The 23,086-nt window shown below is 46.6% G+C and overlaps 3 protein-coding genes across 6 annotated transcripts in view; 1 reads left to right on the forward strand and 2 right to left on the reverse strand.

Moving 5' to 3' along the window:
- Positions 1 to 944: 944 nt before the first annotated feature.
- Positions 945 to 12,688, reverse strand: Pdap1 (PDGFA associated protein 1). The gene is made up of 6 exons (XM_005339734.5): positions 12,533 to 12,688; positions 9,163 to 9,254; positions 7,821 to 7,928; positions 5,461 to 5,582; positions 3,485 to 3,636; positions 945 to 1,692 (listed from the first exon to the last, which is right to left on the reverse strand). The coding sequence occupies exons 1-6, from the start codon at positions 12,543 to 12,545 to the stop codon at positions 1,634 to 1,636; spliced, it is 546 nt and encodes a 181-aa protein (XP_005339791.1). The 5' UTR covers positions 12,546 to 12,688; the 3' UTR covers positions 945 to 1,633.
- Positions 12,689 to 14,555: 1,867 nt separating this feature from the next.
- On the forward strand, positions 14,556 to 20,444 carry Bud31 (BUD31 spliceosome associated protein). The gene is made up of 4 exons (XM_005339733.5): positions 14,556 to 14,672; positions 18,318 to 18,440; positions 18,642 to 18,808; positions 20,211 to 20,444. Exons 1-4 carry the CDS (start codon positions 14,579 to 14,581, stop codon positions 20,259 to 20,261), a joined length of 435 nt encoding a protein of 144 aa, XP_005339790.1. The 5' UTR covers positions 14,556 to 14,578; the 3' UTR covers positions 20,262 to 20,444.
- The window catches only part of Ptcd1 (pentatricopeptide repeat domain 1), a 30,699-nt gene continuing 24,800 nt past the window's right edge, over positions 17,188 to 23,086 (reverse strand). For all 4 annotated transcript variants that reach the window (XM_078023729.1, XM_078023728.1, XM_013364925.4 and 1 more), the window contains exons 7-9: positions 22,653 to 22,769; positions 21,818 to 22,000; positions 17,188 to 21,005 (exon numbers count right to left, since the gene is read on the reverse strand). In XM_078023729.1, coding sequence (XP_077879855.1) covers positions 20,829 to 21,005; positions 21,818 to 22,000; positions 22,653 to 22,769 — 477 coding nt within the window. In that variant the 3' untranslated portion in view covers positions 17,188 to 20,828. The remainder of the gene's footprint in view (positions 21,006 to 21,817; positions 22,001 to 22,652; positions 22,770 to 23,086) is intronic.

Here is a 23,086-nt window from a genome sequence, read left to right on the forward strand (position 1 = left end):
TCCAGCCCAAGGAGCTTTAGTCCACACATCGCCCAGGTATCCAGGCAAGACTGTAAACCTATACTCCTGGACCTGTAGACACCAGGAAGTCCTTGCCTTGAGCACCAGAGGATTCTTACAAAGCCCTGACTCTTTACCAGCCATTTACAGACCTCCTCCGGCTTTCAGCACTCACCTCACTGCTGCCCAATTTCAGAGCTGGCAATGGGAACCTGGCCAAACAGCTACCACCTTCTTCATCTTGTCAGAGAACTTCATTTCATGGCTACAGACAAGCCTGGGAAACTGCTACATGATCTCCAGGCAGCAGGAAGACATTGCCCCTTGAGGAATTCCTGCTCCTCAGGGGCCAGGATTTACAGGACACTAGGGCAAAATGCAGATGCTGGCACTGTGGAATCTCTCCATCTGTTCCCAAGGCATGTTGTAAGAAGTTCCTGGGAGTCAGGAGCTCAATACCATTTCTGCTACTAAATCATTTTGCCATTTGGCAAACCACACCACTCCCACCCACACCCCTCCCTGCGTGGCACCCCACGACATCAACAGACCCACTAATCTTTCAGGACCAAATACAAAGGTAAAGAATGCTTCAGATGGGTGCTGAGGCAGGACAGGTGCTGTGGGGTTACCTTTCACTAGACATGAATCTGTAGCACAACCCATTGCTGATGTTTCCCCACTGACAGTCCCCACCATAAAATACGGTAAAAGCTAAATGTGATGATACCGCTCAGCTTTTGGGAAGCTTCTTCCAGCACAGAATCAGGCTGTTACCACCAGGGGGCACCTGGAGAAGGTGTAGCCTGCTGTGGGACCAGGAATAATCCCTTCATATTGCACATGCTACCCAACAGAAGGTTTGCTACGTGCCCTGCCTGAGTGCCACCATAAGTAAAAATGGCTTGGGCACAGGAGCCAAAAGACAGATTGCAAAACAAAGCTTACGATAATGTCAAGTTTAATCTGCCAAATATACAAGTTGAATTTGTGGAGCATGTTTTGCCTGGGTGCTGCACAGTAAACAGAGGTTTTCTTGAAATGATCAATGGGTAGGGTTAAAAATGGGCACTAGCCCTGGCCAGATGGGTGGGAATGAGGCAGGGAAGGGCAGAGAGAAGAGGCCTCAGTCAGAGGGGACTGGCCAGGGACCAGACATGACCCTCAGGGACCCAGGAACACGGGCTCCTGGATAACAGCCTCTCTGAGTGAGCACCCAGGCAACACAGACTGGGGCTAGTTGTCATAAACTTATCAGCAGCTGCCCCTGGCACGACCACCCACTAACGTGCAATCTACTGAACAAATGGAAGCTCTTCTTACCCCACCTCCCAGGCGCCCCCCACCCCCCCAACCAGGGTTCTGAATTCTAAAAACAGCAAAAACATTCAAATGGTTACATATGAAATGCTGTCCTACATCTTTCTGTCTCAAAGATAGCAGCTGCCCCCTCCCCCCAGCCCCCCACACCCCCCCAAACGATTTCTGTGCCAAGATGAAGAGGAGGCCCCAGGCCGTGGGGGGGCTCCTGGCCGTGAGGGGCTGCTGCAGCGGCACCAGGGCGCAGGGCAGGTGGCACGGGAGGGGTCCTGGCGGCAAGGCCCAGCCCCTGGCCTCTCATCCACAGCCGTGCTTACTTATTCAGTGAGAGCGACTGCATCCGTTTTCCTGACAAAGTCGCATCGTCTTTTGCTGAGGAGTGGGAGGGGAGGGCAGGAGTTAGAACAAAATAAATCCATCCCTCACAACCCCCAAAACTTCATGTCTGAGAAGCTTCAAAAACCACTGTACATAGATAGCAGGTAGGCAGAGAGACCAGAGAAGGGCCCAGGTGGACAACCCCTGCAGGAGAAGTCTGCTGAAGTTCCAAGACCCAGGCACCTAGACATTCCTCAAGTAGTGAGTGACTGCCATCACTGTATCAAAAGCTGCCCTATCCATAAAGACCCACTAATATGCAATCGAGTGGGTTCTGGAAACTCCTCCCTGCATCCTGGGGAGAACCCCATAATTCCAACCTTTCCCCATGGGTTCTAATGTTAAAATCTCAAGTCAGTAACACCATTCACATAGTTACACATGAAGTCCTTTCCTGCTTAGTTTGTCAAGCAAGCTGAGTCTGGATAATCAGATCTCCAGTGTGGGTGACAATGCTCCTGAGCAACTGATTTCTCATTTCCACTCTCAGTTTCCTCATAATTTGGCAAAGAGGCAGGACAACAGGATCTCTAAGGGCTTTCAGGGCCCCAGAAGAGATGGTTAAAAAGTAGAATGTAGGGGGCTGGAGATATAGCTCATTTGGTAGAGTGCTTGCCTTGCATGAACAAGGCCCTGGGTTCAAACCCCAGCACCACAAAAAAGAAACAAAAAAGTAGAAAAAGTAGGCTGGGGCTCAGTGGTAGAACACTTGCCTCACATGTTTGAGGCACTGGGTTCGATTCTCAGCACTGCATATAAATAAGTGAATAAAATAAAGGTTCATCAACTAAAAAAGTAAATATTAAATAAAATGTTTATAAACCAACCAAGCCCCCATGGCCACCCTGACCTCCCTCTGGTAGGGCATGAGGAAGAGAGGCACCTGGGCTGGAATTCACCACCTCCCAAGCCCAGTGGATGGATGATAGTGACTCCAGGCAGTTCTGGCTTCACAAGGCCCCAAAGACCTTAGCAAGACCTTCCAGCTTCAAAGGTCTGACCTGGCACTCTAAGACCTCCTGCCATCGGTGAGGCAACTGCTCTCAGTGCTCTGCTGAGACTCCACAATGCTGCTGGACCCTCCAGCACTCTGAGGGGTGGTGAGCAGGGGCCTCCCTCTCTACCTGTACATGCAGAGTAAGTCTCTACTAGATAACCTGGTCAGGCAGTTATCAGTCTGCTGAGAGCCATTAGCCAAGTAGGTATGACAATTTCCTTGCCAGCGTACCCCATGTTGCTTAGAGGAAGGACTCGTGGAAATGGACCTGCCTTGGACATTCGCAGTGACATTGCATGTATGTTTGAGAAAGGTGACCATGGTGGATCCTGGTTTAGTGAGGATCCTACTGGATTAGGGCGGATCCAGGTTTAGGGTGTATCCTGCAGGTTTTAGGGAGTATCCCGCTCCTTGGGTTTAGGGTGTTCCTGGTTTAGGACGGTTCCAGGTTTAAGGTTATTCCTGCTGGGAATAGGGCGTATCCTGCTGCCTGAGTTCCCGTTGAGTTCTTGTGGGATTCAGAAAGTATTTGGGATTAAAAGCCTGGTGGAGTATGTGAATTTTGCGGGCAGAACTTGGATTTCCCCAGAACGTGTTTGTAGAGGGCCGGTGTGAGTTTGGGAATAAAGAATTGCTGTTTGAATCTACTAGGTGTGTGGTGGCTCGTGATTCTGTGCCCAAACAGACTTCGGCATCAGTCCTCACCCACTCTGACCTCATGGACAAGGACAAAAGCAAAAGGTTTGGTGGCTTGCCCAGACGAGGCAGGTAACCATCCCTGGGACTTACCTTTCCTCTCCTCTTCTTTCTTCCTCGCTGCCTCTTCCCGCTGTTTCCGAATGATGGCCAGCCGGGCAAGGTCAGCCTTGGCCTGCTCTGTCTTCCCAGCTAAATGCATTTTCATGTAGCGTTCTTTTGCTTTCTGCTTCTCTATTTCTTCTCTGTTTGGATAAAATGGTGTCTCAGGGGACATCTTCCCCACACCGTTAGCTGAGCTGGATGTAGGAGCCAGAATGAAGGCTAAGCACTCAGGACTGGGGCCCAGGTAGAAGAGGGTGCTCCAGCTGAGGGAGGGGCCTTGGCTCTGTGATCCCTGTCTGATGGACACTCAGCAAATAAGCAAGCAGAAGGAATGAGCTCAGATGGCAAACCCTGTGAGAAAGCCTTGGCATGAGAGGGGACAATGACTGGCTGTAGCAACACAGGAAGATGCCTGATGGATTCATGACTAGAGTCTGGTGGGCACAGTGAAAAAAGCTGACCCAAACCAAATGAACTGTTATGTTCTAGAGAAAATGACCTGGATCAAGGAACTGAAAATCACATTTTATAAGAAACAGGAGTATTTTCTTCCCAAGCCAAAGACTCTGAACTCAAGGAGATGCCCTTCAGGGCATGCAATCACAGGGTGCCATTTGCACTCATCTAGAGAAGCCAAGTGTTGAAGGAGGGGAGAACTTGTTTGGCAGGAGAGGAGGGGAGACAGTTGGCCTCTTAGAGGCCCTCACAGTCCACAAGGCTGGGGAGTACTGAGAAACAAGGCACGAAGCCCAGTGAGAGAAGATGGGTGAGTAACAGCCATGAGGAGTGGGATGAGCAGAAGGCTCACCCGGAAAACTGGACAAAACAGTCTGCTACAGAACTGAGGAGATAACCCATCAGTCTAGTAGATTCTCCCCCAGCAGGAATGCGCCATACTCACATACCTCTGAGTCCTCAGGCCCAAAGTTCTGCAGGGCCCCCTCAGTGAAAGCCAAGTGCCAGGCAGAGTGCTAGCCTTTATGATTATCTTCTGCAACCCAAAAGGCAGGAGCAGCAAGGGCAGTGACTTGTGAAAGGGTGCTCTGCGGTGAAGTGGCAGAATGTGCCACTAAAGGGCATTAAAGCCCTTCTTCTCTGGGAAGACCAGCACCAGCTCAGTGGTGCAAATGGCTTTCTGGTGAAGCTACTTGGAGGGGTAGGGAGATAAGGAGAGTCCTTCTTGGCCTCCAACCACATCTCAAGTTCATGGGACTTCCCTGCAGAGTTTTCATAGACATGTTCCTAGGCAACCTGGGTACACACAGGATAATGAACTGAAATCCTAGCAACTTGATAAGGAGAAACTAGGGCTGCTTTTCTCAGTAGACTTCCATTTCTTAAAGGCTCTGGTGGCCATCAAAAGTCAGGGCACTGGGGTTGGGGATGCAGCTCAGTGGCAGAGCAGCAATACAAGATTCCTAGCACTACATATCAGAAAGGAAAACAAAACAAAAACAAACAAACAAAAAAACCCCACTTCTTATCAAGGACTTACGTTAGTACCAGATCTCAACTTTAACACAACTCATAAGGAAGGCTGCTTCATTTTCACATGGGACTCACAGCAGCTGACTCAGCTGAGCAACACTTCCCTGCACTAGGCTGTGCTGCCTTCTAGCTAGCTCAGATCCCCCAGACCCCATGGCCACAATACCATGGATGGATGTAAACAAAAGGGTAAGATGCAGCCAGAGACTACAGGGTATCCCTTTTGTCCTTGGGCCATTACTTCAAATGCAATGTTCAGGTTGGAATCTGCTGTCTACTTGTCTCTATAGATAAACAAAAATGTGTTTATATATAATTTCTTTTTGAGAAGCTATTGTAGAGCCTTTGGTGGATGAAATGAAGCAGAAATAAACAAACAACATGGCTGGAGCACCCCCATACCCCAACTACCGAGCACCTCAGCAACCCCCCATCCCAGCCTGTGTGCTGTCACAAGATTTCCCAGCAGACATTACCGTTCTCTCCTTGAAAGCTCTTTTGGCCCATCCAGATCCAGTTGCGTGACCTTTTTCGTTGTCTGTGCCACCCGGTTGGGGTTCTCAATGTCGATAAGCCCTTCTACACCTTTGCGCTTTTGCTAGGACAAGGCAAGAAGCTGGTTGTTAGAGAAGTTGGGGTCCTGCAGAGCCCCTGAAAGTCATTCCCACCATCTCCTAAGAGCCCATCTGGATGGGGACAAACTCCTGCTCCACCGCCAGCCCGCAGGATGCTTGGCCTAAGTCTCAAGTGGGGACAGCACACAGGCATATCTTCACCAGCCTTGGAGGGGCAAGGAAAATGAGCATGTGCAACAAGGGCCCAATCTATGCCAACTCTAGCAACTGGGGGCTATTATCTGTTTCAGAGGCAACAGAATGAAATCTCAGGGTTAAATAACTTGCTCATGGTCAACCAAGAAGTAGACAGTAGCTCTCAACACAGAACACTACTTCCCTACTTCCTCCAGAAGCAATTTTCCACAGAATCCCAGGCCTGATTCTTCCTCCAACATATGTTAGATCCTCAGGCAGGGTGAACTACAGATGTGTTTTCTCAGAACTCACTCCAATGCTTCCAATCATAGAAAATGAATGGGAAATGCAACTTGAGAATCAAAGTGATCACTGCATCGCAGAGTTTATGGATTTGGAAGCTGGCTCAAGAACTTAAAGCCTGTACTTCCGACCACCCCTGGGGTAGTTCAGGAAGAAACAAGAACAGTCTCCAGCAGGTTTGGTCAGTTTCAAGGTTTGACAATCCTATCTTTTCTTATGTTATATTCGTGTTTAAATTGCCACAACAAAGTTCACCATTCTGTATAATTAATATGTGCAAACAAACAAAATCCTATCTTTCCTCCTTAAATGACCAGGGATACAGTTCCGAATACTAATCAATCTGACCACTCTACTGAGCTCCACATACCTATATCCAATCTACACCTCCATTCAGACACCTGACACTAGAATGTACCTAAGACAGAACTTGAGAATCACTCCTCACCTAACCTGTTCCTTCTGTCAATCTTAAGCATACCTTTAATTTCTCGTTCCTTCAGCAACCCCTAAGTATGGCCTGAATATGTCCACTCTTATCCACTGCTACTGCCACCACCCCAGCACAAACCAATTTATAGACACACGCCGCCATCTCCCTGCCTCCACCCTTAACATCCTACAATTCACTGTGCACAAAGAGGCCCAAACCATCTTTTACAAACAAACCTGGTCAGTTCTCCCAATCAAGGACTCTACCAGCTGCCCATTTCCAATCCTAATAAAACCCAACCCCCTTCAACAGCTACACAGGTGCTGTCCTTGCCAACCTCTCCTCATTCACCCCAAACCACTCTACTCCTTACCCCAAAATTCAAAGCCTTACAGGCCCTTCCTGCTCCTTGAACTTGCCATGCTTATTCCCACCCCAGGGCCTTTACATCTGCTAATCTGGTTGGTTGGTTAGTTGGCTGGATGGTTGGTTGGTTAGTTATTTGTTTGTTTGGGGTCCTGTATGTATTAGGGATTGAACTCAACCACTGAGCCACATCCCCAGCCCTATTTTTTATTTAGAGACAAGTCTCACTGAGTTGCTTAGGGCCTCGATTTTGCTGAGGTTGGGTCTGAACTTGCAATCCTCCTGTCTCAGCCTCCCAAGCTGCTGGGATTATAGGAATGTGCCACTGTACCTGACTACACACCAGTTTTGACATGGCTGGCTCCATCTTATTCTCATCTCAGTTTCCAAGTTACTTCATCACTATAACACTATTCTATTTATCTTTCGTCACAGTGTTTTATTCATAACTCTTATCGCTACTTGAATTAATATTGTCCATTTTTCATTTTTTTATTGCATCTCTCCATTAGAATATAAATCCTTGGAACTGGGCGCAGTGGCACATGCCTATAATCCCAGTACCTTGGGAAGCTGAAGCAAGAGGACTGCGAGTTCCAAGACAAGCCTCAACAACTTAATGAGGCCCAATTTGGCTCAGTGATTAAGCATCCCTGGGTTCAATCCCTGATCCAAAAAAAGAAAGAAAATGTAAATCTTTGCTAGGCAAGGTGTACATGCCTGTAATATCAGCTACTTGAGAGACTGAGGCAAGTTATGGTCAACTTTAGCAACTTAGTGAGACCATCTCAAAATAAAATGTTAAAAGAGCTGAGGATGTAGCTCAGTGATAGAGTGACCCTGGGTTCAATCCCCAGTACCCCACTCTACCACACAAAAGAAATGAAACTCTTAAGAGCAAGAACTTTATCTGCATCTACTATGAGGACTGGGAGTAAATAGTTCTCAAGATATGTCTATTGAATGAGCCCAGACTCAGTACCTGGTAGTCGTCATCTTCATCCTCACTCTCATCTGAGTCTAGAGATTTCTTCTCCTTTTTGGGGTCACCTGCAGCCCCATCACCACCTTCTTCTTGTTCCTCTTCTTCCTGTTCAGAAATGGACAACCTGCAGAATCAAAAATGCAAAACAAACCCCCAAGACTGTGACCCCCTACCACATGACGGGAAACTCTGACATTAAACCTCTGGAAGGCTGTGACCAAGCATGACAAGGAAACTATTCTGTGGTCCTGGCCCAGAATAGGGGACTTGGGTCAGACAGGTAGCTTGTCTATTCATCATTATGGCCTGGAGGCCAGTCCCACAATCCAGTGAGCCCCCTGAACATCTGCAAAAGGCCCTGCTCCTTGCAGCCACCTTGGACAGCCTGGCAAGAAGTTAATCACTCAAGTCATAAAACCCCAGCTATGGGGTTGAAAACCAGCTGTCCCACCAGTTGCACATATTGCCAAATTGTACTGGCTTTCCTGGGCAAGTACTCCCTGGTTCTATACTCCTAATTGGTCCTGCCCATGTACCACCCTGCTGCACCAGCTTCCCAAGATCACACCTTAGCACGTGGCCTTCTTCCACATTTCTTGCCTTCCCATCAAAAAAATAAAATAAAATAAAATAAAATAAAAACCTTATATCTTCCTTCTATTCATAGCACTTCCTCACACCTTCTTCAAGGTCCTTCTCAGCTTCCAACTCTACAATGAGGCTCACCCAGACCTCTCCACCTAGAGGTGTTCTCTGCTTTCTTGCGGGTTCTGGAGGCCTGACTATGCTCTCTTGGGCTCTGAATTCAAGCACAGAAGATCTATGGTGTGGTAGGGGACGTGGACACCAACAATAGCCTGGACAAAGTACTGCAGGACAAGAGGGGATAGATAGTATGGACTGGAGGGCATGTGGGTAGCACCAGCAAGATCACAGAGATGGTGATGTTGAACAGAGCTGGGAGCAAAGAGCACACTGGGGATGTGGAAAGGTAGGGCAGCATGCTGTGTGGAGTATGGCAAGCAGTCCCACAGGATGCATCAGAGAAATGGTGGGCTGCAAGGGAACTCAAGCTCCAGAAGGACAGTAGAGAGTCCCCAGAAGAAGGCAGGCACACTAAGCAAATACTGCCAAGTGGACCAAGTTCTTTCTAATAGAGCCAGTCACGGGATGGTCTCCCTCTAATATGGCTGGTTACCAGAATTCACATCTGCTGTCCACTACCTTCCCCACCCCCACATTGGCTTACCCTTAGTCCTCACCTGGCTTCTATGGGAGCCAAAGAGGCCAGGCACCACCCTGAACCACTGGAGTGGCTGGACAGACTATATGTACTCACCCTGGCCTTCTGCTTTTCAGCCTGGAGCTGGGCGTCGATTTCCTCAGGGCTTGTATACTGCCTTGCCCGGCCTTTGTGGCCTCCCTTTCTCCCTGAACAAGGAGCAGTTTAGGAAGGTAAGAGAAAGTAGCTGTCCTGATTACTTTAACGCCCCCCCCCAAAGGGTTGTGTCCTACTTGAAGCACTCCCATTAGAGGCTACAGCTAAGCACCAATCAAACCTGTACCTCCCTCACCCTCATGTGTTCAAAGGGACACAAGAAGCAACTCATGACCAGTAGATGCAAACTGTGTGATGAATGCAAGATCCCATAAATAAATCTTGAGGAGGACATGTGCATGGCACAGAATAAATAACTAAATCCCCTGGTCCCTTAGAATTAAAACACAGTAGACTTAGATGCAGGCATAAAAACATGTAATATTTATACCTCTGCTGTCACTAAGGGACTTTTTACTTGCAATGTTGTCACAGCCATGGGCTCATTTGGTCCTCAGAACAAATCTGTGGCTCAAGAGGCATTGCTGGTTTCATTTTGTAGACAAGGAGACTTAAGATCAAAGCAGAATGTGACAAGTAAGAACTTTGGAGTCCAAAACTTGGGTTCCAATGCCAGGGCTACCACTTCCCTAGATTGTGACTTTGGGAAGGTATTTAACCTCCTGAGTAGCAGTTTCCTCACTTGAGCCCCTACTTCATAGGGCTGCCATGAAAATGGATTAACTAACATATGCAAAGCTGGCAGAAGGTGCTTGGCACTGGATAAGCACTACAAATGTTTGCTAAGATTGTTATTTTTCTTTTCTTTTAGCTTTATTTTATTCACTTATTTTTATGTGGTGTGAGGATTGAACCCAGGGCCTCACACGTGCTAGGCAAGCATTCTACCACTGAGTCACAACCGCAGCCTTGATTGTTACTTTTGTAATACAGCATTTGATGGGAAAACAATAACCAAAATTTAAAAACATTTAAAAAAACAAAACCCCCACTTTATGGCAAATGTCAGAAGAAAAAAAAAAATTTCATTCTGGTTCAGTATAAAGAGACTACTTAAGGAGAAATGACCCCAAAACCTGTCAGCAAAAACTCCAGTTGGAGCCAGGCACGGTGGCACACACCTGTAATCCCAGTGGATCGGGAGGCTGAGGCAGGAGCATCAAAGGTTCAAAGCCAGCCTCAGCCATGGTGAGGAACTAAGCAACTCAGTGAGACCCATTCTCTAAATAAAATACCAAATAAGGCTGGGGATGTGGCTTAGTAGTTGAGTGCCCCTGAGTTCAAACCCAGATATGCAACCGCCCCCCCCCAACTCTACTTGAAATTCACCTGGCAAAATTAAAGGGGAAAATAAAACTAACTATAATCTGAGAGTTAAAAATGTGACTAGCAATGAAAGTTCACCTAAGAATGAGTTTGTATCCTGACCCTCTAGAGCCAGAACACTAGACTGTGCCAAAACCATCTGCATTTTTAAAGCAGGGCATCCTTCCCTCTGTTGGTCCTAGAGGATGAAGAGGTGGGTGTAGCCTCCATCCCAACACAGGATCTCTCCTAAAAGCTGAGACCCACCTGATTTCCAGAGGGTTCCTCACTGTGAGCAGAAAATTACTAATGAGCAGCCAGAGTTGCTCCAGACTCTTGAGACAGTAGCAGAGATACTGCCTCCTTTGATTTCCTAGACAGCAGCTGCAGAGCCATAATTGGGTTGCTATAGCCCACACCACCCATTTTTAATGACTACCTGGGTTCCCAGGAGTATCTAAGCTATATGCATGAAAGGCCTATTGTGAGACCAAGCTTGTTGTTAAAAAAAAAAAAAAAAAGGCAAGATCCTTTCTTGCCCTCTTAATATTTCATGCAATGGTAATAATTCAAAATTGGTTATTACAGGCTCTCATCCACTACACTTGGCTATGACATACTGACTTTGGCTTGCTCTACTGTAACTTTTATCAGAGGCACTTCAAGACTTTTTTTTTTTTTTTAATAAAAAGCACAATTGGGTCCTTTGCTCTTGGAGAATTTCATATTCTTAACATCTTCATGTTTTCTTGTGCTGTTTCAAGTAAATTAACCCAAGCAAGAAAAACTTGTCAGCCTGCAAAGTTTTTCACAAAAGACCAAGTGAGTTAGCCATGAATTCATATTTAAAATGTTCTAGTTGTATCCTCCAACCCTGGAACCAGAAAGTCTCATTGGGTATTCCCATTGTCTTTTACAGATGAAAAGTGTAGGGAACCTAAGAGACTCGGCTCCCCCAGTGTCACAATAAATCAGCAAAGAACTACGTTTAAATAGATTCAGCTCTGTAAAGCATGAATGTAGAGTCGGAAAATAATTTAGGTTTGAAAAATTCCAGGCAGATGTTCCTGTGGGCTGAGTGCATTAACCAGCATAACATGTAAGGTACCAATATTAACTGAACATCTGTTCTTTGCCAGGAGCTAGGCAGGCACTTTTTGCCATTTTAGTCAGGCATTCAGTCATAGCCAACTCGCCAAGCTAACAATTATCACTCTGGTATTCTAGAGGAAGAGGGAAAAAGGTGGAAAGTTAAATAAGTTCAAGGCCACAGAATTGGACTATGGTATAGCGGAGATTCAAAAGAAAGACGAGCGGTTCTGAAAGGGAAAAAGGATGGAAGATGGCCTACAACGTACTGGGAAGCCATAAACCTTCAAGAGCAAGCCAAACTCTGCAGCAAACAGTGATTGCTAACGCCTACTGTGCACTTAACGACTGCTCGTCACTGTATTGAGCACTCTACGTGGATTACCTAGTTTAAGTCTCTCACCAGTACTATGAGGTAGATGCAATAGTAATTTCTCGTTTGCAAATGAAAAAATTGAGGCACAAAGAAGTTACACGACTGGGTCGAAGGCACACGCTCAGCTGCTACTGAATGCGGGCAAGAAAGCCCGGTCTGCCAGGCTCCACAGCATCACGTTAGGTCTTACTAGGCAGGCCTGGCTGAGCCAGAGCCTGAAAAGGCCCACACTTTACGCGCGAGGCAGGCAGGCCCGGCACACACGCGGGACGCGGTGACTCAGTCTCCGGGCAGCCTGGCAGTGGGAAGAAACTCCAGACCACCAGGCTCGGAGAAGGGCGCCCGTGTCCGGCTTTCCGGGCCGGAGGGAACCAGGGCCTCTGAATCGCCTGAGACCCGGGAGGGAGTAGCTCTGGACCACCACGGTCCCCAGTTTCCCCACCGGGACAATCGGGCGTCGCGGGCAGGGCCTGGCTCTCAGCCGGCGCCGACGGCGTCCCTTTGCGCCCCTCTGCTAGAAGCCCGCGGGCTGAAGGGGCAGCGGGAGCCGGCCCCAGGACGCCCCACCAGGACCGCGGGCCACGCGCGCCGGCCCCTCACCTCCTTTAGGCATCGCGGCTCCCGCTGCTGCGGCGGCGGCGCCTCGAACTGACACCGGAACCGGAAATACCTTGTGTTCGACTTCTTCCGCCCGGCCCAGTTCCCTCCACGCGCCCCCGCCGCCGCCGCCGCAGTCGCCGCGAGGACCGGGACCTCACGGAGGCCGGCTCACGAAACCCGACTGTCTCGCGAGTCGCCTGAGTTTAGTTCCGCCTACGTACTGCCAGGCTACAGAGCCCCTACTCTCCCCGCCTGGGGAAACGCGTAGCTGTGCGGGCCACCTTCCGGGAAGTGAAGGCAAGGGGCGACAGCGGCGCCGGGATCTATACAGGCAGCGCTTCAGACACCTACCGTGACGTAATCTCCGCGCGAGGTGGGGCGGGGCTCCACGGGGGCCTCTTCCTGAAAAGACCCCCGAGGGGCGGAAGCCGTCAATAGAGAAGCGGCGGCCCTAGGTGCCTTGGTTTCCGGTGAGTGTTTTTTCTGTTCTGAAGTATTGTACTTTGGCAACTACAGCCTGGAACGACAGCTGAGCGGGCCGGGAGGGCAATCTGAGCGTCTGGACCGAGAGGCCAGAGTCGGCGCCTTTTTCGATCTGCCGAGGTCATGGTAGATATGAGGTCTTCTTTGCCTCTTGGCTTTTCACGCCGTTTTCTCTGTCGCAGCTGTTTTCTGAGTACTGCTTGTTTTTCTATGCCGTTGAGATCCCGTCCTCTTTGTGAGCCTTCCCTACTTTCTGGCTGTAATGTCTTCACTTTCCCTCACCTCTTTTCCAGCCTTTGTATACCGCCCACCATCTCTTCTCTTGGTCTGCTTACCCCCCTAGAGCCCTCCTTTGAATCCCAGATTGGGCCAGGGCCCTCGAATTTCTCTGGATCAGAGAAAAGTGATGTTCTTGCTACCGACTCTGCGCTGTGGGGCAGGGATCAGATTCCATCCATCTCTAACTTCTGTGCAGGACCACCGATTTAGGAATCAGGAACCCCTAATCAGAGTCAGACTTTGACAATTTCCAGTTGTGCAACTCTGAGACTACCTCTTAGTTTGATTCCTCGTCTGTAAGTTTATGGAGAGATTATGAAAAGAGGCGCTCAGGAGTAGGGGTGAGACTTTATAAAGGGATCACAAAGTGAGACGGACTCAATGAGTTTGGGAGAGATGAGTCTTCTATGCTTAAAGGTAAGAGATAACCTGAGCTCTCCTTGCCAGCTAGGAAATGCTATGTAGTCTGAAAAACATGCTTTGCTCTTTATATTTGTACTTGCCTATTGTATGGACTTTACCTGACTTTATAGAACACGTTCCTTGGATCTGAACGTGACTTTGGCTAATCTACTCCCTAATTTTACAGATAAGACTAAAGACCAAAGAGGGAAAGTGATCTCTCCAAAGTCACAAAATAATTGGTAGCGCTAAATAAGAATCTAAGCCTGTAACTGCAGAGACGGAAGAGCTTTCTACTACACTCCTGGGAAAGAGATCCTAAGGTACTGTGGCTTTATAGCCATCTTTTCCCTTTTAAACACTCATCCGTTTTCCTCCCTCAGTTGTAGCCCTCACACTGTATTGTAATTGCCTTTTCACTTGTCTTTGTCTCTACGATAAGGTCACCTTCTAAGAGGCAGGGACTGTGTTTTAATTGCTTATTCTGTATTCCCAATAACCAGTACAAGCCCAGGATGTAGTTGATGTAAGTTAATAACAACACAGTCTGTTAAGCACATTATATACCAGGCATGTTACGTTATAACATGAATTATAATAATTCACAATGACTCCATTTTACAGATAAAGAAACCAAGATTTAGGGAGGTTAAGTAGCTTTCTAAAAATCACAATGAATAAGTAAAAGAACCAAGATTTGAACCCAGGCAGTCTGGATGTTGAGCCGCCACCGCTCCCCCCCCCCCCCCATAGTTACTACCCTGGGCCACTTCAAGGAAGTGAATGTGTACCAAAACAGTGACTTAGGTAATCTGAGATTCAGAAACTAATGTATTTAATTTTCCCCCTCCAGACCTTTGTACATTATCTTGTGGGAGGAAAATGCCTAAAGTCAAAAGAAGCAGGAAAGCTCCCCCAGATGGCTGGGAGTTGATTGAGCCAACACTAGATGAATTAGATCAAAAGATGAGAGAAGGTGAGTTGGGTGCTTCTGTGGTGGGCTGACAGAAGGTTGTGGGCTTAGGTACCTCTGGGGCCAAGCACAAATTCAGTATAACAGCATAATATTGGCATGCTTTGTGTATTAACTCAGAATGCTGAAAGTGCTGGAAATAACATTGATGAAATTTCCTCGAAAAAGTTGTTTTAACCAATGTGAATACAAAGCTTGAGGGAATATAGGTCAAATAATCTATCTATTTACTATTTTGGTTGTGTATTTAAAATCATATAAAGTATAGTTACTTGAAAATGCTACTCTTTAGGAAACGATCTTTACTCACTTTCTTGTGACCTGGGTCTTTGACACTATTTTCTTCATCAGTCTTTCTGTCATCTGGGAGTTTCCTTGTTCTTCCCTCTGTGTGATCTTGCACTTTGTGAACCCATGTAATATGTCATCTTTGAAGTTTTTATCTGAAGCCACAAGTCTGGATTACCATTTAAAGCAACTGTTTTTGTGGTGCTGAGATGACATCTAGGATTTTATACATACTACAGAAGTGCTCTACCACTGTCCCCAACCCCTAAAGCAACCTTTTAAAATGCTTGTTTGAAACAAATCAAACCACTGTTATTATGAGGTCATACCTCCAGCAATCATTACTAAACCAATGTTAAAATACTTTGCTTCCTGTTTTCACAACTAATGGTGCTAGGTAACTTCTATTAAGTCCCCAGAACTTGCTGTAGTCAAGGTCATTATGGACTGAGAGATTTCTTCTCTGAACAGCTCTGTCAAGTAAAGATAAGGGAAATGGGAGTGAGCTGGAATTTAAAAAACAAAAACAACAACAAAAAAACCTACTCCTCTTTTAGGGAGTGATTTTTTTTTTCTTTCTTTTTTTTTGGTGATACAAGGATTGAACCCAAGACAAGGGTTGACTTTGAGAGGGTCAGTTTACCTTGTATTTAGACGTGGATTTTCTTTAAATTTTTTTTCTTTTTTTAGTTGTATTTGGACACAATACCTTTTTATTTATTTTATGTGGTGCTGAGGATTGAACATAGTGTCTCACATGTGCTAAGTGAGTGCTCTACCACTGAGCCACAGCCCCTACTTTTTTTTTTTTTTTTTAATCTCCAAAACAAAGTAGTCCTTCTTCTGGAATTTATTTAAACTCAAGGGTGCTTAACCGCTGAGTCATATTCCCAGCTCTTTTTATTTTAAGACAGGGTCTCTTGGGGCTGGGGATGTGGCTCAAGCGGTAGGGCGCTCGCCTGGCATGCGTGCGGCCCGGGTTCCATCCTCAGCACCACATACAAACAAAGATGTTGTGTCCGCCGAGAACTAAAAAATAAATATTAAAATTCTCAAAAAAAAAAAAAAAGAAAAAAAAAGACAGGGTCTCACTAAGTTGCTGAGGCTGGCTTTTAACTTGTGATCATCCTGCTTCAGCCTCCATAGCTGCTGGGATTACAGGCATGCACCACCTAGCTGGCTCTCTCATTTCTATTTGTTACAGTCTTTCAGCATTTCTTGGCCCTCTCATTGTTGATAAACACATAGGCTTCAGACCTAGTTCATATTATTCTTATTTCCACTGTAACAAAAATCCAAGTGTGTGTGTGTGTGGGGGGGGGGAGGGATATATATATTCTGGCTTTAGTGTTGGGAACAAACACTTCTCTGGGGACAAAGCAGACTGGAGAAAGGCAAAAGCTACAGCCTAGAGTTGCTTTCACCATATGAGAATGCAGGCTTAGCACTTCCAGACCTCCAAATTGAAAGTCAAGAATGGCTCCATGACTCTGTCAGAGAAAGGATTAGCTTCAGGATGAGCAAATGAGGATTTCAGGTCTAGATGGTTCAAATCCAAAATGTTGTTGAGAACCAAGATTATCCAGATGTACAGGGTAGGGCACTTTGTCTTCCCCACTGCCATTCCTTGAGTACCTAGAGCAAGGCCTCCCCATAGCAACCACATAGGCTCTCTGAATCCTTCATACCTGTCTTTTTGCTTCAGTCACAGAATTATTTGTTGAACTGAATTATAAAAACTGAGTAATAGAATGGCTTACAAGTTGGTTGGAAAATGGAGGTATAGTTTTCTTAATTGCTTCTTGCTTTTCCTTTGCCCTAAAAACTGAGAGGAGGTAATAGACAAAGATCTACTGGTAATTGCAAAGACAGAAAACTGCCTTGCAGCATGTGTGAGTTCCCTCTGATTTATGTGCATTGGAGGAGATGTCTCCTTCACACCTTCTGTACTGAAAACCTTCAGGCTGATCATTTGTTTTGGCTCTTCTAAGCAGTAAAGGATTTTGGCTGGGAAATGAAACTGGAGGTACCTCAAGGATGATTAGATCTGAATGAACATCTGTAGGCCCAGGATTACTTTGAGAATTTATGATGCTATAGAAAGAGATTCAGAGAGACAGACTAACCAGGGTGTTAACAGAGGTTATTGTTGAATGATTTCTTTTTTTAAATCTACATTTTCTAATTTACCTAGTTTAAAAGACTAAATTTTTTCAAAAATATGTTCAACTTTTTCTTTTTAAATTACTTTATTAATATAAATCACATACTATAAATTGACACTTTTAAAGTGTATGTTCAGAGACCTGTGCAGCCATCACCACCCTCAGTTCTACCTTTGTACGAAAAGACTACACTTTGTTTATTCATTGCCAACACACACACACACACACACACACACACACACACACACACCCCCACCAAGGATTGAACCCTGGGGCGCTTAACCACTGAGCTGCCCCCCCCAGCCCTTTTTTGTATTTTATGTAGAGACAGAGTCTCACTAAGTTGCTAAGGCTGGGTTTGAACCCGAGATCCTCCTGCCTCAGTCTCCCAAGCTGCTGGGATTACAGGTGTGTACCATCACATCCAAGTGTTTATCCATTCTTGAGTCGATGGACATTTGGGTTGTTAGTACTTTTTTTGTTTTCTACAAATATTCTCGTATAAGTCTGCACATACATGTATATTTTCAGTAATCTTTGGTGTATATCTAAGAGTTTCTGGGTCATATGGTAACTCTTTAGGTTTGACTTCTTTTGTATTTTTGAGGGATTTAACCCAGGGGTGCTTTACCACTAAGCTACATTCCCAGTATGCGCGTGCGCGCACACACAGGCACACACACACACCACCTTTTTTTGTAGTTGTAGATGGACAGCATACCTTTATTTCATTTGCTAATTTTTGTATGTAGTGCTAAGGCTCGAACCCAGTGCCTCACACATGCTAGGCAAGCACTCTGCCACTAAGCCACAGCCTCCACAGCCCTTTACTTAATCTTTTATTTGAGGCAGGGTCTTCATCAGTTGCTTGGCTGGCCTCAAATTTGTGGTCCTCTTGTTTCAGCTTCCTGAGCTGCTAGGATTACAGATACGCACTACAATGCCCATATATACTTAACTTCTTGAGAAATTGTCAAATTGTTTTCCACAGTGGCTACACTATTGCCACCAGCAGGGTATGGAGCCTGATTTCTCCACATTGTCCCTAATGCTTGTTAATGTCCTTCATTTTGATTATAGCCATTTTAGGGGGTATAAAGTAGTTTTCATTTATTATATGTAGTTATTGGAAAACAAAACATCCTGTGTAGACTAATTCTGCTCCTCAAAACAAACATACTTTTTTTCTTCCCAGCTGAAACAGAACCTCATGAGGGAAAGAGAAAAGTGGAATCTCTGTGGCCCATCTTCAGGATCCACCACCAGAAAACCCGCTATATCTTTGATCTCTTTTATAAGCGGAAAGCCATAAGCAGAGGTAATTGGCTAAATTCTCTCTTGACCCTTTGAACTTTCAGAATTAAGTAATGATTCTCATGCTTGTAGCCTCAGCAAGCACCATGAGTTGTTTTTTTTTTTTTTTTTAATCACTAAAAATGGGCAAATTTTTCTTTTTAATCAAGGGTGGAGGCAGGTTTGTTACACCATGGTCTGATATCCTTTCCCAATCTTTTGACAGAACTCTATGAATATTGTATTAAAGAAGGTTATGCAGACAAAAACTTGATTGCAAAGTGGAAAAAGCAGGGATATGAGAACTTGTGCTGTCTGCGGTGCATTCAGACTCGGGACACCAATTTTGGAACTAACTGCATTTGCCGGGTTCCTAAAAGCAAGCTGGAAGTGGTAATGCCTGATTATTGAATTTGACATTGTTTTCACTTCAAAACTCTGCTCTAATTGACTCCAGGGGTGCTTACAGCATTTGGTTTGGCTGGAATGCAGTTTTGTCACTGGAATCCTGCTGGCCATCCCTCCCAGGAATAAGTTCCCTGTTCAGGGATGGGGCTTAGAAATCTTGTTAAGTCTGGAGCCAGTCTCAACTTTGGGCAAGTAACAATCCCTTTCCTTATTTAGGAAGTGGTGGTGCAATACCTACCTCTGAGGTAGTGAGAAACAATATTAGGAAAGGATGGCTGGTCAGTAGGAGTTCCTGTCCCTTTCCCTTCAATCCACTTTAATGTCACCACTTATTTCTTATCAGAACTTTCTGTTTGACAGCTAGGCAGGGCACCTCAGGAATGGTGCTGTGTGTGTAATAATAGGACCTGAGCTCCTCTTAAATGAAGCTGCAGAAAAAGGCAGGCATTAGATATTGGCACTTACCAATTAAGTAGTCATGTCCTGTAGCCCCTTGGCCAAGTTATTGGCTCAGCTAGAGGTCAGGCCAGATGGCCCAGCTTGTCCTTTTTTCCTCCTAGCTTCCCACAGGCGCCTTATTCCATGGTATTTTTTATGCTGCAGTGAGTTCCTAGAGCTTTGGCTCAGTACTGAGGGCTGTAACGCAGTGGCTAGCTCTGCCTGCACCATGTGGAAGCTCATGCATGGGCATACTCAGCAGTGGGAAGGGCTAGCTCTGGAGGGAAGGCTATGTTGTGAGCATGATGAAGGCAGGGGTGGCAGAGCAGCAGAAGTCTGTCTTCTGAGTGCCCCAAGATTCCACAGGGGTGTTGTGACAGAGGTACTGCGTCAACCTAGCAAAGGCTTGGCTGAGTTTCAGCAGAGGATTTTGTTTGCTTAGACTAAACTCTGTTCCTCAAAAAAAGAACTGGAAAAATAAAATTAACATAAACCACTGCTCTAGGGCCTTTAGTCTGCTGACCCCAGCCAGCCACTGGGCATTTGGGATAAGACTGTTGTAAGCCACAGAAACTCAAGTGTATACCTTTCTGCCCCAGTGTCCTAGCAGAGAGGAGCCTTGAGACCCCTGGCATGAGCCCTCTGAGCAGTGGCACCTGCCTCAGCTCACTGGTGGAGTAATGAGACTCATCCACACAGATTTTTTTCCTTTTTGACAATTGTGTATGTTGAATTTATGTATTAAATGCACACAAATATAACTTCAGTGTGAAGAGTAGCATTTCCCATTTTCATGAGGGAACTGAAGTTCCTCTGTCCAGAACTAATCCAGCAAAGGTTTCTGAGATGTGTTCTGCAGGAAATACACTGTTGGCACCCTTCTTAGCCAGAGGGTCGGGGTATATGGGTGTGTGACCAGGTGCAGTAGCTTAGCTGTGCTCTGTTGCAGGGCCGCATCATCGAGTGTACACACTGTGGCTGTCGGGGCTGCTCTGGCTGAGGCCATAGGCCTGGCCCCTCTCCACCCTGGACTTCAGACCTTGCAGGCTTCTGCATATCCTGCCACGGCTTCTTGGGAGCAGCTCTTCTCAGCAGTGCCTCAGGCGCGAGTTGGAGCACCTCTATAGGTGAAGGCTTTGGTTTTCACCTGATGTGATTTATAAAAATAAAACGTTGAAACCTCTTGGGCCTTATGTCCATTCTTTGAGAGTAACAAACTGGAACCTGGTAGGAAAATGCCAGGCCCCAGGGAACCTCTATGCTTAGTCCTGGCTCCACCTCATACGTACTGTATGACCACAAGTCACCCAGCAATGATGGGCTGACAGTCTCTCAGGTGAAACTGATCTGAGATGATGTGCAAAGATTGCTCTTGGACCAGCTGTGGCAGGTGCTCTTGGGCACCCTGGGCCCAGTGTTTGTCCTCATATCTGTACCCATAAAATGCTGCATTTCCAACTCAAGGAAGGTGACACCAGCATGTTTGCTTGTCTTTATCATGGAAAGGACTCCTGGGACTCCCATCAGGCACCAAGGTCCAGGCACTTTGTTCTAGCTGTGCATTCTGTTACCTGCCCCCAAGGACTTCGTCCACACCAGCATCCCTGATAGTGTCTCTTTTGGACTTGGTCCGGAACTCCTGCCAGGGGTGGGGGGTTTCCTCTGCTGGCATCACTTTCAGCCACTGCTTATAATAAGCTCGGAAGCCATCGATCTTCTCCAAGTAAGTGTTCTTCCCTTTGTACTGTAATTGGAAAAGCATGGAATTCAGGGGAGTCCTGGTAATCAGAATCACTGTATATCGTCTACAGCTATTCTCATAACCCAGCAGCTGGCTCAGTCCTTGGGGAAGCTATCCCTACTGTTCTTGCTTCCAAGAGACTACAGGAGACAGAGAAGAATATAACATGAGCATTGCCACCATTAAGGAAGAAATTCCAGCCGGATATGGTGGCAGACACCTGTAATCTCAGTAACTCAGAGGCTGAGGCAAGAGGATCTTAAATTCAAAGCCAGCCTCAATAATTTAGCAAGGCCCTTAGCAACTTAGCCAAAAAAAGTCTAAAAATGAAAAGGGGCTGGGGATGTAACTCGGCAGTAAAGTGTTCCTGGGTTCAATCCCCGGGACCGACCATATATACATGCATACATACATAAGTTAATTCAAAGTAATTATATGTGGCAGGCCAGACCACTATCTGTCCAACAGTTATTTTTCTTCCTGAATGTGCACTGTACTGTTCCTCGATCCATAGATGTCACAAGAGCCCCCACATGAATTGCTGGGTCCCACCAATTCTACCTTTTCCAGAGAGCCTCCGACTCCCTTCTGACCTATCACCTTGGGACTACTGCAGCCATCTCCACAGAGGGCTGATAAGAAAAGGAGAAACAAGATACACCAGGTACTGTAAGAACGTAGGGGATGGAGGACAAAATAGGCAAAAGAAAAGAATGATCAGAGATACAGAGCATTACCACATATGATATAAGGTCAGAAGCAGGAACAGCAATGATTAAGGAGACAATGAGCATTTCAGAGCTTGGTGCACATACCCTGTCAAAGGTGGGTGGGTACTCAGCTGCAAACTCTAGTTGGCGGATGACCACTTCATTCACCGGGACCCTGTTATGCTTCATGTCCTTCAGGATGTCAATGAGATAGGTGTAGTCCAGCTTCTTGAGGGCTGCATTGATGAGAGTGCTGTAGATGTGGGTGTTGGGGGTCATCTGGGATTTCTAGAACACCACGGATATCACACAATTAGAAAGATGATATTTGTTAGGACAGAACAGTCTGCTCTGGCTGTCTTGTGGCAGCTACTAGGAATGCAATATGGAATCTCATAGCAACAATAGGCTGTCCTCCCCCTCCAAAAGGAAGGCATGTGTTCTCCCTGAAGAACTGAGATAACTGACAGGCAGAGAAAGAAGCAGGAGGCAACCACTTTCTCACTCATGGATGAGTTTTCTGGTGACAGACAAGTGTGGTCATCAGAATGTGGTGGTAAGCCTAGAAAAGCAGCCAGCATTGGCTGGGTGACACAACAGTGACTACAAACACCCCAGGAAGTGGCGCTCTGCTGTGATCAGGTAAAATCCATTTAGCAAGGTCCCTCTGCAGTGTCAGGTCCCAGACCTGTCCCCCACCTCTCCATCTTCCAGACAGGAATACCCTCTGCTTTCTGTACCAATTCTCACAGTGGCTCACCAAGATCAACTTACTCTAAAAAGGAGGCCAATGGCCATTCAGCAGCAGAAAGGAGCTATCCTACTTGCCGTGCCCCAGTGCAGAGGCCTGGGGCCCACAATTCCCCCACAGATTTTCTTCCTGAGCACCCAAGTGTTCCCCAGAACCACAGGCACCCTACTTGGGCCTAAGTCCCCTCACCTTCATGTCTGCAAGCAGCTGTAGACCATCCCTGGGCCTACGACACCCAATGGCCAGGTTGCAGAACGTCTGTAGGTTGGGGATAATTCCCCTTTTTGCCAGGACTGGCAACAGCGCCTGTGAGGGCAGACATGTCATTGTAACCTGTGACTTATGACCCACCAACCCTGCTGAGGCCTTCCCATGAAGCCCTTGGCTGGATGCTGAAGACTACAAGGGCATAGCTCTACTCAGAGGCTTCATGGCTCCCTCTGCAGACAGCAAAGTGCCTCTGGCCCCAGATCAGCACTCTAGGTCCAAATAGTGCCCAGTTTTCCTTGCAGGACCCAGCTCCTCAGCATGTGCACCCTGACTGCCAGCCTACTGTCCCTTCTCCATGATTGCCCTTCATATCCTGCCTCCCACCTGCTGCCTCCAGCTTCTCAGCCAGCCAA

This window comes from Ictidomys tridecemlineatus, chromosome 10, assembly GCF_052094955.1.
Source record: "Ictidomys tridecemlineatus isolate mIctTri1 chromosome 10, mIctTri1.hap1, whole genome shotgun sequence".
Classification (NCBI taxonomy): domain Eukaryota; kingdom Metazoa; phylum Chordata; class Mammalia; order Rodentia; family Sciuridae; genus Ictidomys; species Ictidomys tridecemlineatus.